At 48.2% G+C, this 14,878-nt stretch overlaps 2 protein-coding genes across 3 annotated transcripts in view; one reads left to right on the forward strand and one right to left on the reverse strand.

Annotated features, from left to right (window-relative positions):
- Positions 1–217: 217 nt before the first annotated feature.
- TBCC (tubulin folding cofactor C) lies at positions 218–6,655 on the reverse strand. Its single transcript, XM_048219703.2, has one exon. It carries the CDS (start codon positions 1,561–1,563, stop codon positions 400–402), a length of 1,164 nt encoding a protein of 387 aa, XP_048075660.1. The 5' UTR covers positions 1,564–6,655; the 3' UTR covers positions 218–399.
- BICRAL (BICRA like chromatin remodeling complex associated protein) overlaps positions 1,646–14,878 on the forward strand; it is a 96,764-nt gene continuing 83,531 nt past the window's right edge. The window contains exons 1-2 of one of the 2 annotated variants that reach the window (XM_044387220.3): positions 1,646–1,720; positions 11,274–11,361. The gene's annotated coding sequence lies outside the window, so the exon portion shown is untranslated. The remainder of the gene's footprint in view (positions 1,721–11,273; positions 11,362–14,878) is intronic. The other variant, XM_048219702.2, reaches the window with a different exon arrangement.

Genomic DNA, 14,878 nt, shown 5'->3' on the forward strand with positions numbered 1-14,878 from the left:
GTCTGAGACCGTACTTCATATTAACTGGCTCCTACCAGAGCACTACTAAATTCACTTATTAAATATTTACTGAGGGCCTACTTTATCATTAAGTTTTAAATACCACAAATCACTAATAACCAACACACACACCCACACTTTTCCTCTTACTGCTTCAAACTATCATAGTGGAATCAAAGCTACTACACGTTACCAAAATAGCAAAAATGCTTCAAAGTGTTAGACCTGCCGTGAATTTAATGGAAATCACAAGTAGGAGCCTATCACAATCTCATCTTAAAATACTGAAACCATACATACAAGGTATGAAAACAGTAAGTAAACTTTGAGGTCCCATTAGCAGGAGTCGGTCCCACATGGACAGTATTTGGTAAGAGTGAAGAACACAGTAACAACTGCTTAGTCCCAATGGATCATTCGCTCTTCTTCAGGAAGAATACTCCAGTTTGGGGAGGCCATATCCCGGGCCAGCCAGTTGAAATCGTCGACGTTGTTCCAGTTATTTTTGCTCCTATCTAAACCAGAGCCCTCGAAGTCCTTGTCGATGCCCGGGTAGCTCCAGGTATAAGGGGCGAACTGGATCCCGCTGCAGTCCTCCACGATGGCCCTGCTAGTCACGTGCAAGAAGATGCGGGTGTCTCTCGTAGTGTGTACGCGGAGCTGTTGGCAGGCCACGGCCAGCACGCAATCACTGCAGTCCTCCAGGAATACAGAGGTGGACACAGGGCCGCAAAGCAGCGTGCAACTTCGGGCTTTGGCCAGCCGCAGGGTGTTGGGATTGCCATACAGTTTGATCGTGCATTTGCTCAGTTCGGTCAAAAGGACATCGCGCTGGTGCAGCTCCTCCGCTCGCTTCTCCAAGACTTGGGACTCTACATTGGAGAAGCCGAAGACAAAGCTGGAGCCGATGCCTCCCTCCTCCTTCGGTGGCGGCGGAGAGGGCAGGATGCCTTCCGCGGCCGGGGCGCCAGGGGCTGCGTCGACTTTGGTGGCCGAAGCAGCGTCCTTCCTCCGGGTCTTGAAAGCGAAACGCTTCTTGGGCTGCAGCTCCTGGCGCCGCTCGGCCAGTGTCGCCTGCAGCCGCGTCAGCGCCTCCTGTCCCTGCCGCAGGTCGTAGGCGGCCAGGAACAAAACCGAGTCGTTGAGAAGTTTCTGCAGGCCCTGGAGCCGAGCGGCCGCCTCCTCCAGCTGCTCCATGGATTCCCCGCTCTCCAGAAGCTCTTCCACGGCCGCTCGCTCCCGAGCGAAGGCGGCGGCGAAAAAGTCGCTCTTCTCCTCCTCCACCTCCTGGTCCTGCCGCTTTTGCTTCCGCCTTTCCACCTCCAGTTGCCGCTCTTGTTCTCGTCTCTGAAGCCGTTCAGGCACCAGACTCCGGTCCCGCTGCGAACCCACGGCCCCATTTGCCGCAGCGGCAGAGCAATTAGCACTCTCCATCTTGACTTCAAGCTTCCTTTCTCCTACCTTGCTTCCTCCGGGCGCGCCCTCCGTGAGGCCTCCCACCAACGCGTCCTCTGATTGGCCGGACACGCTTACGTCAGCCCCGGCCTTATTTTCTTCGCCCATTGGTTCCTCCGTGTTGGAGAGGGCGGGGATATGAGGCGGGGCCGACTGACAAGGGGGGTGGGGAGACAAAGGTCCTTGTGGATGGGTGGGGTGGGAGACAGGAGGGGGAAGCTTTTTTTCCTCTTAAAGGGGCAGGACTTATATCCGGGATTGTGGGGTGAGTTGCAGCAGCGGCAGCTGCACATGTGGGTTTGTTTATAAGAACAAGGTTAGAAACTCGCAGGCCTCCCCCTCCCCCCCAGCTCCTCCCTACTACCCCCTTACAGGCCGGAGATCCCTTACTGGTGGGGGGAATGTGTGCGTATGGTGGGTGGGGGGACAGGTAGTGGTGAGAAAGATGGAGGGGGGGAATGTTGCACCGCCCGGCCCGCGCCGGAGGAAGCGGCAGCTGGAACAGCTGGCTAGGGAGCCGCTTGCATGCCTCTGGTTTTTTCTTTTCCCTTCCACCACCCCCTCCCCCAGCCCATTCCTGCCGCCCCCAAACCCTCTTTCTACCCGCCATCCCCTCTCAGCCACTGCAGTTCGGCGTGGCCTGGGGTCTCCTGGATTCCCGCAGGCACTTACGGGGGCGGGAGTAGGCGAGGGGCACGGTTGTGGGAGAGACTGAGTTTCTCACTGCAACCGGGTTCCGGGGGCCCAGGGGCAGTCTAAAAACGGATTATTTTTTTGGCCAATTGCTGCAGTCGGAGGGGTGGGGGCGGGGGAGGGTGAGATTCCACACCCCCTTCCTCTTCCTCCCACGTCCTCTCCCCCCTTCGCGGTCACTCCCTCCGCAGCTGCGCGCCGCTGGCGGGGTGAGACCCCAGCCCCGGGCTCTGCGGCTCTCCGTGGGGCCGTCGGTCTTTAGGAAAGCCTTGGGGAAAATGTTACATTATTTCTAGAGGTGGTGGGAGGGATTTGTCACCGGAAGTGAATGAGTCTAGCCTAAAGTCGGGACCAGCCGGAGGTGTGAGTGGGCAGCCAAGTCGGCGCAGTCACTAGCAAAACGCCGGGCAAGCGGCCGGCCCAGAGCCGAGACGCCGCCGGCTGCGGGCGCGCGACAACCTCGCGTGCTCGGTGCAGCCGGCCGAGCGCGGGGCGCGTCTTTGACCCCGCCCGCCCTGCCAGGCTTCGGTTTCACCCTGCTCCGCACCCCGTGCCCAGCCTCCACCGTTTCTAATTGGGGTATTTGCCCAAGAAACTGTCACTTGAAATTTCACTCATACATCTGCATTTTGGTGCAGAGAAAGATGGGAGGAAACGAGAGAATGAAGACTCCTTTCCGGTTTTTCACGCCCCACTCTCCTCCTCTTCCCATTTAAAACAACGAAACACAACACATAAATTCCTGTATTTCGCCGCTGAAAGCAAGCACACATCACACCGCTCGGCAAATTGCGCTGGGGTGGGGGTCCTGTGTGTATGTGTGTGCCGCGAATGGGAACCGGGAACTGGGTGGTGAAAATTTTCTGTGCTTATACTTGTAGTAATATTCTTCGTTTTTGTTCACTTTGTTTCATCTGCAAGCTGGATGAGGCTTTTTGCTTTTTGTGAGGTTGGGTTCTGAGGCTGGAGAAGGAAATATGGGTGGTTATCTTGTCTAAGTCATATGGGGGAATGCAATAGCTGCTTTATTTTACTAAGTTGATTTAACCAAGGAAGTGTTTAAAGAAGATTTATTTTGCTAGGGAAACAAAAAACAAAAACCTGACCTGTCTGCCCTAAGTTTTTCAGCAATTGAACCTGTCCCACTCAAAATTAGGAAAGTTTGCAGCCAAACGAGATGTACTGGAGCTGCAGGTGCGGGGGAGGCAACATTTCTGTATTAGCCATAGTGAATCTATGGGTGGCAGTTAGTGTCTGTATCAGAAGCGGAATGGAACGTCGTTAAACCTTCCCAAGAACTTCATTTCTTCCCCAAAACAGGTTTTGGCATACAGGCCAGGAGACTTTGGAAGTTTCTGAATATTTTAAGTTGGGTGGTTCAAACTTGTATGAGAAAGAAGAGGTAAAGGACAGAAACAGCAGGTCAACCTGTTGACCCCGTGTGTTGAAGGCAGCGTCAAAGACTGATGTGGAGCTTGAGTGGGAATGGGCAGGGGTCAGTGACGTGGTCCTCATGAAGCGTTGGCTTGACAGTTCTCCACAGCCCCCAGCACAGCCACAAGCCAAGGTGGGTGGTCAGGCTATGAATGTAAAGTTACCTTTCTACGTTCAAGAGCAATAGGAGGGCTGGAAAGCCTCTAGCAGCGCCAGACTGTATTTGTGTCTTTTCTCTGACATTTGAGGGCAGTCAATTCAGTGTGCATCCTTGAGAGGGATCGGCTCCTGGGAGGGAAGCACCTTTTCCAATGCAAGGAGAGAGGGTGACAACAATGTGACCTGTGGCAAAAGGCAAGCAGTGCGAGAGCTCTGAATTTCAAAGAGCTCGTGAGTCAAGTACTCCTGCTCTCTTTTAGACATCTTGAAAGAATTCTAAGGTGTTCCAGACTTTAAAAATTATTTAACAAACAGGTACGGCTTATGGTTCTGTTTGTGAGACTGACTTTTGAACATCTTCAAAATTTCAAACATAGTAAAGGGGACGGTGAAGGCGATGGGTACTCCTCACCCAAGCTTCAACAGTTACCAACTGACAGTCTGGTTTCTTCTGAAACTCTGGCCACTTACACACCCCATCACCCTGATTGTTTTACAGCAAGTCCAGACATTGCATTATTTCATGTTTTACAATCTATACATATTTCAATATGTCTCAAAAGGATGAAGACTGCCTTTTTAAAACAGGACCACGTCCTATTACCACATTCTAAAAAAGTAGTGAGACTTCCTTATTATCATCAGAGTTCCAGTCTATCTTCATATTTCTTTGATTATCCTTTAATTTCCTCCCTTTTTAAGTTATTTATTAAGGATCCAAAAAATTTCCACACGATGTGTCTAGTTGATCTGTTCCTTCAATGGCTTTAATCACTTTTAAGTCCACCCCACCCCCGCCCCGGCAATTGTTTAGTTGGCGAAACCTGACCATTTGTTCGGGAGATGTTTCCCACAGTCTGGATTTTGCTGGTCGCATCTCCATACTGTATCAGATGTTAACGATTTGTTGTATTCATTTGATCTTTTAATGTCATAAGTGAATGTTTATGTATTAGTATGCCACAGGAAATGAAAGCATTTCAGCACAGAAAACAGTCTTTGGGTATGGCCAGACAGCCAGGAATAAGGCCTTTTGCCGTTCTGTGGAGTTTATCAGAGACCCTGTGTGGATGGGCGATACCAGGCAAATACGGAGGTCCAGGCCCCTGTTTTCTAGTAGCTCCGTTCCAAAAAGGAGGTGGCGTCTTTCAGCAAACATTGACTATAGAGTGGATTTAAAGCATTCATTAAAGAGCTCTACATGCCAAGTATCTAACGTTAGGCAAATTTTCCAACTTAGTTGCTGACTTTTCTGACCCCCGAAAGATGAAGCGTGAAGGCATGCGCCGTCCTTGCAAAGGCTCCAGGTTGGTCTGGCAAGCAGGACGGGAGCAGCCCCTTCCTTCCACCTTTGCCCCCGGCTCTCCTCCCCTTAAACCCCCTTCAACTTTCTGGAATGATTTTCATCATTGTACACCTAATGCCATTTATGAATCTAGCATCAGTTTATGAAGCACTGGCTGTGCCCCCCACTGAGCCCACAGACGCCCACAGGCTGCCAAAGTGAATAAAGACAGTATCCCTTTCCTCCTTGGGGAGGGCTAACTGGGACAGTAATGGCACAAACACGTAAAATTGTAACAGTGACGACTTCAATAGTACAGAAGGAAGAGGAACCGTGAGTGCCGCCAGGGGGAGGTTTGACCTTCTTGGGGAGGTCAGTGAAGACTTCCGTGGGGGTTGAGCCGAGGCTGGAAGGGTGAGTAAGAATCAGTAAGGAGAAGTGAGTGAACACTGACAAGTGTGTTCTAGGTGTATGGGCTCGTGGAGTCACTGATGACTTTCTGGAGAAAATGCCAGAGGACTGCTGTGGGCAGGAGGCAGACAGCTGGGGTGTGAGGAAGATAGGGCTGGAGTGGGGTAATGGAGCCAGTGACAGACACAGATAACTCTTTGGAGAAGTTTGACTGTGAAGGGGAAGGGATAGCAACTGGGGGATAGGAAGAGGCCGGTGAGAGGTTTTCATTTTTTACGAAGAAACATAAGGTTCCTAGTAGAAGGGTCCTGAAAAGGCTGGGGGGAGTTGGCCCCAAAGCACAGGTGCAAGGATCAGCCTTAGAGCAGTTCTCTATTGCGATGTTGTTGTTTAAACTTTTTATTGTGCACGTTTTCCACATACACAAACTTTTCGACCTCTCCCCACAGTAACAGATGCATGGGAATTGAAACAGAAGCTGTCAGAAACAGTAAATACTCTTACGATGTGCACTAGATCCTATTTTCTGTTCTACTTACTGCAGTTCAGAAATACTGACCAAGGGCCCTAAATTAACCTGCGGCTTAAAAATGCCAGGTGTAGGTAAGTTTGTACATTTGGTAATTGGCGGATGAGTCGGATGGTTTCTGTTCTCTGTAAAGTAGGCGGCGAGGTCTTCTGCTGGGTTTGGGAGGAAGGGATGGGGTTGTCTGCAAGTGTGGGAAGGTTTGAAAGCTCTGTGGGAAGAGGAGCAAACGGTACGTTGCCCAGAGAAGTGGGGCTGGGTGGTGCGGATGTTCAGCACACACTTGGAGAGTGAGAACCTCCCAGAGACCAGCTCAGGGGAGGGTCGGGGTCTGGGGCAGGCCGGAGGAAAGAAGCTGCAGTTGAGAGCCTGACCCTCAGAAGGCAGGGAGTCCGCATGAGGCAAGCTCTCCAGAAGAGTCCGAGGCTTGCGGCCTGCAGTCCCTCGTGCATTTCCTACAGGACTCTTCAGAAACTTCTATCATGGGGCGCCTGGGTGGCTCCGCTGGTTAAGTGTCTGATTTCAGCTAAGGTCTTGACCAGGGGTCCCAGGATCCAGCCTGCCTCAGGCTCCCTGCTCAGCGAGGAATCGGCTTCTCGCTCTCCCTCTGCCCCCTTCCCGTGCTCGTGTGCGCTCACTCTCTCTCTCTCTCTCCCTCTCTCAAATAAATGACATCTTAAAAAAAAGAAAAAGAAAGTTCTGTCATTTCCCAGGAGCCCGACTGCCTGTCAGCACATGAGCTGATGTCCTCTTCACCGAGGACAAGCCCCCCAAGGGGAACCTGAACTTGCCCCCCACCTCACTTAGTTTGTGAACATCCACCTCTTTGTCTTTCCTTCCTCGCCCAAAGCGGAGCTGTGCACCTGAGTTCTGTGTCCCTTCCCTCTCCTGTTCCTAGGACCTCCAGCCGCACGCATCCTCTCTTCCTTCAGGATCTTTCCTCTTCTTCAGCATCTCCTCCCAGCAAGTAGGTTCCCTCAAAACAACGTTCCCTTTGTCCCATGATCCACCTAGGTGCACGCTCTAACTTTCCTCCTTAACAGACCTTTTACACTATTCTGTTTTTTTAGTGTTTTCTTTTTTTAGAGAGAGCGTGCGAGAGCGAGCGCGTGCGCACAAGGTTGGGGGGAGGGGCAGAGGGAGAGAGAGGCTCTTAAGCAGGCTCCACACCCAGCTCAGAGCCTGAGGCGGGGCTCAATCTCATGACCCTGAGATCGTGACCTGAGCTGATCAAGAGTTGGGTGCTTAACCAACTGAGCCACCCAGGCGACCCTACACTATTCTATTTTTTAAAAATAATTTTAGGGGTATAGGTAATTAGGTTTATTCCCCCCCCAGCTTTATTGACGTTTAATTCGATATATAACACTGCGTGAGTTTAAGATCTACAACGTGATAGTTTGATATACATGTATGTGTCTTGCAAAGTGACCGCCACAAGAGTTAGTTAATATATCCAGGTTAGTTAATATATCCAGGTTAGTTAATATATCCAGGTTAGTTAATATATCCATCACCTCGCATAGTTACCTTTTGTGTTTGTGTCTGGCGAGAACTTTTAAGATCTGCTCTCATAGTGACTTTCAATACACAATACCGTATTGTTAACTATAGTCACCGTGCAGTATATCACATCTCCAGAACCTATTCGTCTTATAACCGGAAGTTTGTACCCTTTGACCACCTTCACCCATCCGTCTGCCTCCCCGCCCCTGGCAGCCACCAGTCTACTCCCCGTTTCTATGAATTTGGTTTTAACCGCAGACTTTTTAAACCGTAATCTACATTTGCTATGTCTCGTTTCTCAATTATCATCCCTCCTTAGCCCCTTCTCCTATGACTTCTGCCTCTGCCACTTTATTTGAAAGTGAGATTGCTGTCTTCCCTCCTAACTTCAAACTCGTTGCTGTTTGTAGCTCGAAGAGCTTGAGTACCCCTTCTCGAAGCACAGCTCCCTGGTTCTTAGTTCTCTGTCCATCCCTGGTCATCACTGCTTCTTGTCTCCTTCCCAGACTTCTCTCTGCCCACCCCTTAAATACCCGTGAGGCCAGGATTCTGTCCCAGTACCTCTCTTCTCATTCCTCTCGCCTTCTTGGCCAGCTTACCTTCTCCTGGGACTCCTGCCCGTGTGCTGACCACCTCTCCAATCCCTGCCTCCTCCTCCACCTCTCTCCTGAGCACGACCCTGAACTGCCCACACCTCTCTAGCTATTGCCAAGTAACTCTTTACTATCCTTGGAACTATCTTCTATCTAAAATACCTCATCTTAAAAACACAAAAATACCCCATCTGAAGTAGATGGCCTAAAATGAAATCCTTATGAAATGAATGAAATCCTTATGAAATGAAATGAAATCCAGTGATGTCCTTTTTCTCCTATATGTAAGTTTCAATCCTTTGTTGCTGCATAACCATCCCAAAACTTACCGGTTTAAAATAGCAATAATTTATTATGTCTCACAATTCTGTGAGCTCCGCTGGGGCTGGAGCCTCCAAGACGCCTCACTCACATGTCTGGGGCCTTCGTGCTGGCTGTTGCCTGGTGCAGCTAGCTTCTCCTCCTGGTGGCCTCTCTCATGCTTGGTCTCCTAGCTTGTGGCGCTTGAACTTAAGCTCTGCATGGTGCATGGTTTCCAAAGGGGCATAAGCAGAATTTGCTATGTGCATTATGACCTTCTCGGAAAGGGCCCTTTAATGTCCAGCCTTTCTGCAATTCTGGGGGATATCTGGGCAAATTATACGTGTAAGTAGTGCTGCAAAAGAAAACCAGAGAATCCTAGAAAGAGACCTGGGCAAGCTCTGACGAACCCTGTAATACCAGGACAAAACCTGGCTTATAGTTTAAGGAAAAAATAAGGATATGTGGTGAATTTTTTTTTTCATGACAATTTTCAGCTCAAAGAATTCTATTAAGAAATCATATTTTTCTTTTCCTTTTTTTTAAGTGTTTTTTTAATGACAGCCTTTCTATCTGTGAAATCTTAACCTTGGGGAACCACTGATCTAATCTTACCTGACTTTACAGATAAGGGAGTGTAAAACAGTGGTATGTTATGTAATATTATGGAATGTGCCATATTTTCTCAAAGACTAAGCTCTTTGACTGTGGACACCATAAGGGCTGTGGTTGTGTCTACTATTTTTTGGACCCCATAATCCCAGAATCTGGCATCATGCCTGGCATGGGAGGCTCACATAATTATCCGTTGGAGGAATAAATGACTTGTTCAGCCCAGGCACTCTAGAATTCTAGGGTTTTTTTGTTTTTTTTCAAGGTCCAAAAACCAATTTATTTGTTTTTATTGTATATGTATATAAAGTTACAATTTAAATTCTATTTAGTTAGCATATAGTGTAATATTAGTTTCAAGTGTACCATATAGTGATTCAACACTTCCGTACAACAGCGGACACCCAGCACTCATCACAACACATGCCCTCCTTAATCCCCATCACCTGTTTCCCCCATCCCCCCACCCACCTCCCCTCTGGTGGCCATCAGTGTGTTCTCTGTAGTTAAGAGTCCATTTCTTGGTTTGCCTCTCTGTCTCTCTCTTTTTTTATTTTTCGTCCCTTTGCTCATTCATTTTGTTTCTTAAATTCCACATATGAGCGAAATCATGTAGTATTTGCCTTTCTCTGCCTGACTTACGTCACTTAGCATAATACTCTCTAGCTCCATCCATGCCGCTGCAAATGGCAAGATTACATTTTTTTTGGCTGAGTAATATTCCATTGTATATACACCACATCTTCCATTCATCAATTGACGTACACGTGGGCTATTCCCGTAAATTTGGCTGTCGTAGATAACGCTGCTACAAATGTCAGCGTGCACGTATCCCTTTGAATTAGTATTTTTGTATCTTTGGGTAAATACCTAGTAGTGCAACTGCTGGATCACAGTGTAGTTCTATTTTTAACTTTTTAAAAAAAGATTTATTTGTTCATTTTAGAGAGAGAGAAAGGGGGAGCGCACATGAGAGGGAGGGTCAGAAGGAGAGGGAGAGAGAATCTCAAGCTGACTCCCCACTGAGCATGGAACCCAACTCGAGGCTCTGTCCCACGACCCTGAGATCATGACCTGAGCCCAAATCAAGAGTTGGGAGCTTAACCCACTGGGCCACCCAGGCGTCCCTTTATTTTTAACTTTTTGAGAAGCCTCCATCCTGTTTTCCAGAATGGCTGCACCAGTTTGCATAGAATCCTAGTTGTTAATGATATTTGCTTTTATTAACGGAGGCAGTAGACTCCTTGAGGGACTCTCTTCTCTACTGCCCAGCAGGGCAGGTGCTCAGCGCGTGAGCCCGCTGGCCATGCAGAGATCAGACATATCCAAGAAAAGATAACCCAAGAACCTGAATGATAGCAAGAGCCACCATGTACTTCTCTTCTATTACCTCCTTTAATCTCCATGGTAACTTTGCCAGGCCCCAGTTGTGCTGCATGTTATAATTTGAAACAACAACAATTTTAAGATTCTTTAAAAGATATTGCTGAATTTTAATTCCCGAACAGGTGTGAGTTTTTAATACAGACTTGCCGGGGAGGGGGGGAGGCTGTGGAGGTAACTTTTCTGCTTCAGTTTCTTCTTCAGTGTAAAGGGAATAGTGTGACCCACAGGGTTTTGAGGTCATTTAAAGGCTTTTGTTGAAATGCTCATTTATTAAGATCAAATGCTTTTAAAGTGTCCTGGCAGTTGAAAGTTAAATAAGAAGCAAAAATTTACTCCTTTTCAGCTCTTCTGCCTAAAATTTTTAAGGTCCTCTTCTTTAGGTAGGATTTCATTATTTGCCGTAAAATGCCACTTTTCTGTGAAATACTATAAACTACTGTTTTCACGCCATAAGTTCCAATGGAATAAGGTCATGAAATCCATTTAGTGGATGGCAGTCTTTTAAAAATGGCAAAAAAGGGGCGCCCGCCTGGCTCAGTTGGTAGACCTTGTGACTCTTGATCTTGGGTTATAAGATCGAGCCCCATGTTGGGTGTAGAGATGACTAAAAAAATAAAATCTTTTAAAAAAATGTTAGGTACTTGGGTGGCTCAGTTGGTTAAGCGTCTGCCTTCAGCTCAGGTCATGATCCTGGGATCGAATCCCGTGTCAGGCTCTCTGCTGATCAGGGAGTGTGCTTCTCCCTCTACCCCTCCCCCCTGCTTATGGTCTCTCAAATAAATAAATAAATAATCTTTAAAAAAAATGTCAAAAAGATGTCAGAATACATTGTGTTGCATAAATGAGCTTATATGTATATGTTTTATGGAGACACATACATGACTTACAAGATAAAAGGTATTTCTTTTTATAGGTTACGGCCAAAAAGTTTGGAAAGATGGTTTTGTTGGGGCACCTGGCTGACTCAGTTGGTAGACCTTGCGACCCCTGATCTTGCGGTGGTGAGTTCAAGCCCCATGTTGGGTGTGGAGCCTTTAAAAGAAAACAAATTTTAAAAAAAGAAAAGAAAAAATGGTTTTGTGAATGATGCCTTGACATTATGGTATTCAAATTATACACCGGCATGGATGAAGGGACGTTTTTTGTGTCATTATGAAGAGAGAGCAGTAAGGAAAAGTGGATGCAGAGCTAATTCCTGCGAAACGTCAGGTGGGAACGTGTTTGTGCTGCCCCACACTTTTCTACTCCTGTTTCATTTGTGACAATACTGCAAGGCTCGCTCATAAGAAGTGAAAAATTTGGGGTGCCTGGGTGGCTTAGTCGGTTAAGCGTCTGCCTTCGGCTCGGGTCATGATCCCAGGGTCCTGGGATCGAGCCCCGCATTGGGCTCCTTGCTCAGTGGGGAGCCTGCTTCTCCCTCTGCCTCTGTCTGCCTCTCTGCCTGCTTGTGCTCTCTCTCTCTGTCAAATAAGTAAATTAAATCTTTTTTTAAAAAAATGAAAATTTGGAGAAGGAAACAATGGCACATAAAATTTAGGAATGTGCGTGTGTAACAGGCTACAGTGTGAAGCATTTATGCCTCTAACAGTTGTGGGTTCTGCTTTCTGGAAGGCGCCCCAGTAGTCCTAGTCGTGTAGTAACTTGAAATGTGCTGAGGCACAAATCTGAGTACATCCTAGTTGGCCTGTGAGTAGGGAAACAGTCCTTTAGCTCATGAGTGAGCCATGCCCCCCCTGCCATCCATCTCCATTTTTTCTATACTTTGGGTTTTTGTTTTTGTTTTTTTTTTAAAGATTTTATTTATTTATTTGTCAGAGAGAGAGCACAAGCAAGAGGAGCAGCAGGCAGAGGGAGAAGCAGGCTTCCCGCTGAGTGGGGAGCCCGATGTGGGACTCGATTCCAGGACCCTGGGATCATGACATGAGCTGAAGGCAGATGCTTAGCTGCCTGAGCCACCCAGGTGTCCCTACACTTTGGGTTTTTTTTTTTAAGATTTATTTTTATTTTATGGGGGGAAAGACAGAAGGAGAGAATCTAAAGCAGACTCCCCACTGAGCGAGAAGCCTAACGTGGGACTCGAACCCGATACCCTGAGATCATGATCTGAGCCGAAACGAGAGTCAGACGCTTCACCGACTGAGCCATCCAGGTGCCCCTCTATTCTTTGTTTTAAGAGCATATCTCCCGTAAGGCAATAAAAAGTTCGTTCCCATCTGAAGAATGACCATGAAGTAAGAGGTAAAGCTTGGGTATAACTGGTGATGTGAAGACACGCCAGGAAAGACAGCTTCTTGGCAAAGGTGTGATTCCCCAGAAAGCCAAAGTCGCTGCAGGTACCCTTATGTTCCACAAGCTGGCGATTCCTAGAGGTCTCTGAAGGTCGCTCTGGCGGTGGTCAGGGGTCTGTGCCCTATGCTTTGCTGCCTTTTTAGAGCCTGTGGGGTGAGCTTTGATTTGAGGCAGTATTCATTTACTGTATACCCTCTGAAAGACAGAAACTTAGTGTGTAGACATTTTCATTGCTTGTTTAAAAAGCGGAGAAATGATACGTTCTATCTACGGGCTGTGTTTTGTTTTTTTGTTTGTTTGTTTTTAAAGATTTTTTATTTATTTGACAGAGATAGAGACAGCCAGCGAGAGAGGGAACACAAGCAGGGGGAGTGGGAGAGGAAGAAGCAGGCTCATAGCGGAAGAGCCTGATGTGGGGCTCGATCCCACAATGCCAGGATCACGCCCTGAGCCGAAGGCAGACGCTTAACCGCTGTGCCACCCAGGCGCCCCTGTGTTTTGGTTTTTGCTTATGGATTAGTGCTTCTTCACCGGCGGCTTTGGGCATGACTGTGTAAAGTTCTCTGAGATTACCTGAAGTGCTTCTGCTCTTTAGGATTCCGTGTTGTCCGTCTCCAGTTTGCTGGGAGCTGAGGCCTTCGCACAACTCTGGAGGGGAGAGGAACAGTTGGGGACAGGACAGGGGTTGTCAATGGACAAATCAGGACCAGAATCTGCTTCCACTTTCACATGTGGATGCTGACTCTTTTGAAAGGATTACAATAAAGTCACTGATGGATTGACTCATGTGCCCTTTCTCTAAAACACATAAACTGGATAGCTGGACGGGGAAGGGTTCACCCCTCCCCATTCTCCAGTGCTTTTGACCTGAAGCGAGCATTTTGTAACAGGCCTGCGAGTCACAGTTGCCATGTAGAAACAGGAGGAAAAGGGGAGAAGCATGTTAGCTTATCAGGGTATGCGAAATTGTGCCTCGGTTTTATTTCACAAAAAAGTTGGGCTGGGATTCATGCATTGATTGCTGCACCCCAGATGTCACCAGGAGCCTGCCTCTGCTTTCTCAGCTCTGCACAGCCGGGGCTAGGTGGGCGCCTCACCTAAATGTGATTAGGTCCAGGGAGAACTTGTCCATACTACCCCGACCAACTGTGATCAATTTGGTGGCCATTCGTCGAGTGTCTGCTCCCTCCCGACACCAGCCAGGCGCCTTGATACAGTAAACAGTAAATATTCCTTTGGCATATCAGTGCAAGATGCTATGTTGGTCCTGGGGTGAGGGGGGCTATAAAAATGAACGAAGCATAGTCCTCGCCTCCTTGAGGCTCATGACCCAGGGATAGAAATGCAGATGACTAATTATAAGTCAAGCCCTGCGGTGTGTGTTACAAAGGAGGGAGCAAGTTCTTTGGATGTACAAGGGGAAAAGGGAATGGGCCAAAGAGGGTGCTGAGGGAAAGTGAGCAGGAAGGGGAGGTACCCGGGGAAAGGAATGCTGGGCCCTGGCAAGAACATGAGCAGAGCTGGGGAGGCACCAGTAGAATTTGAGGAACTTGGAGTAACACCATGTGGGAAGAGCGCAACAGAAAGGGATGAGGTAGGCAATGGGCTGGAGCCCACCGTCGTCGTTCCGAAGGCACTGGGGCCCCATCAAAGGTTTTGAGCAGGGAGCGAGGCACTGGATTCGTGTATTGGAAGAGGAGTTGAAGAGAATGGATTGGAGCCGGGGAGGTTCCCTTCCGGAGGCCGCCGCCATGGTTCATTGGCTAAGTGACAGGGCTTGACCGAGGCCAGTGGAAATGAAGTGGAGGTTACTCAAGAATGATTTGTACCGAGAGCCAGTCTGTGAATTTATAATAGGCATGAACCTACCCAACCACTGGAGTGATGAGGTCAGCTGGCCAGAACATAACTTTTAAAATTGACGCACATTAATAATCAAAGGATTACTTGGTGAAAATTGAGCTAAGGCAAAAGGAGTTGGATGGGCGGGAAGTACCTTTTACTCAATCTGTGGCTTTATTGTGCGGCAGTAATAATAAGGCTTCGTCTCTGGTGGGATACTTGGCCTGCCGCAGCCGCTCCCCTGGCCAGTGCTATAGAGGCTGGTGGGCAACATATTCGAGGCTCTTTTGGTTGCAAGAGAGAGAACTCACTCATAGGAGAGCGAGTAAAATGGGGAATCATTCTAAGGAAGGAGAGTCTTCCAATCCAAGTGCTAGAAAGGCAGCC

The sequence above is a fragment of the Ursus arctos genome, unplaced genomic scaffold (assembly GCF_023065955.2).
Source record: "Ursus arctos isolate Adak ecotype North America unplaced genomic scaffold, UrsArc2.0 scaffold_29, whole genome shotgun sequence".
Classification (NCBI taxonomy): domain Eukaryota; kingdom Metazoa; phylum Chordata; class Mammalia; order Carnivora; family Ursidae; genus Ursus; species Ursus arctos.

What these genes read in the sequence shown, in the direction of transcription:
- TBCC (XM_048219703.2), bottom strand. Translation starts at nt 1,563, where the DNA reads ATGGGCGAAGAAAATAAGGCCGGGGCTGACGTAAGCGTGTCCGGCCAA.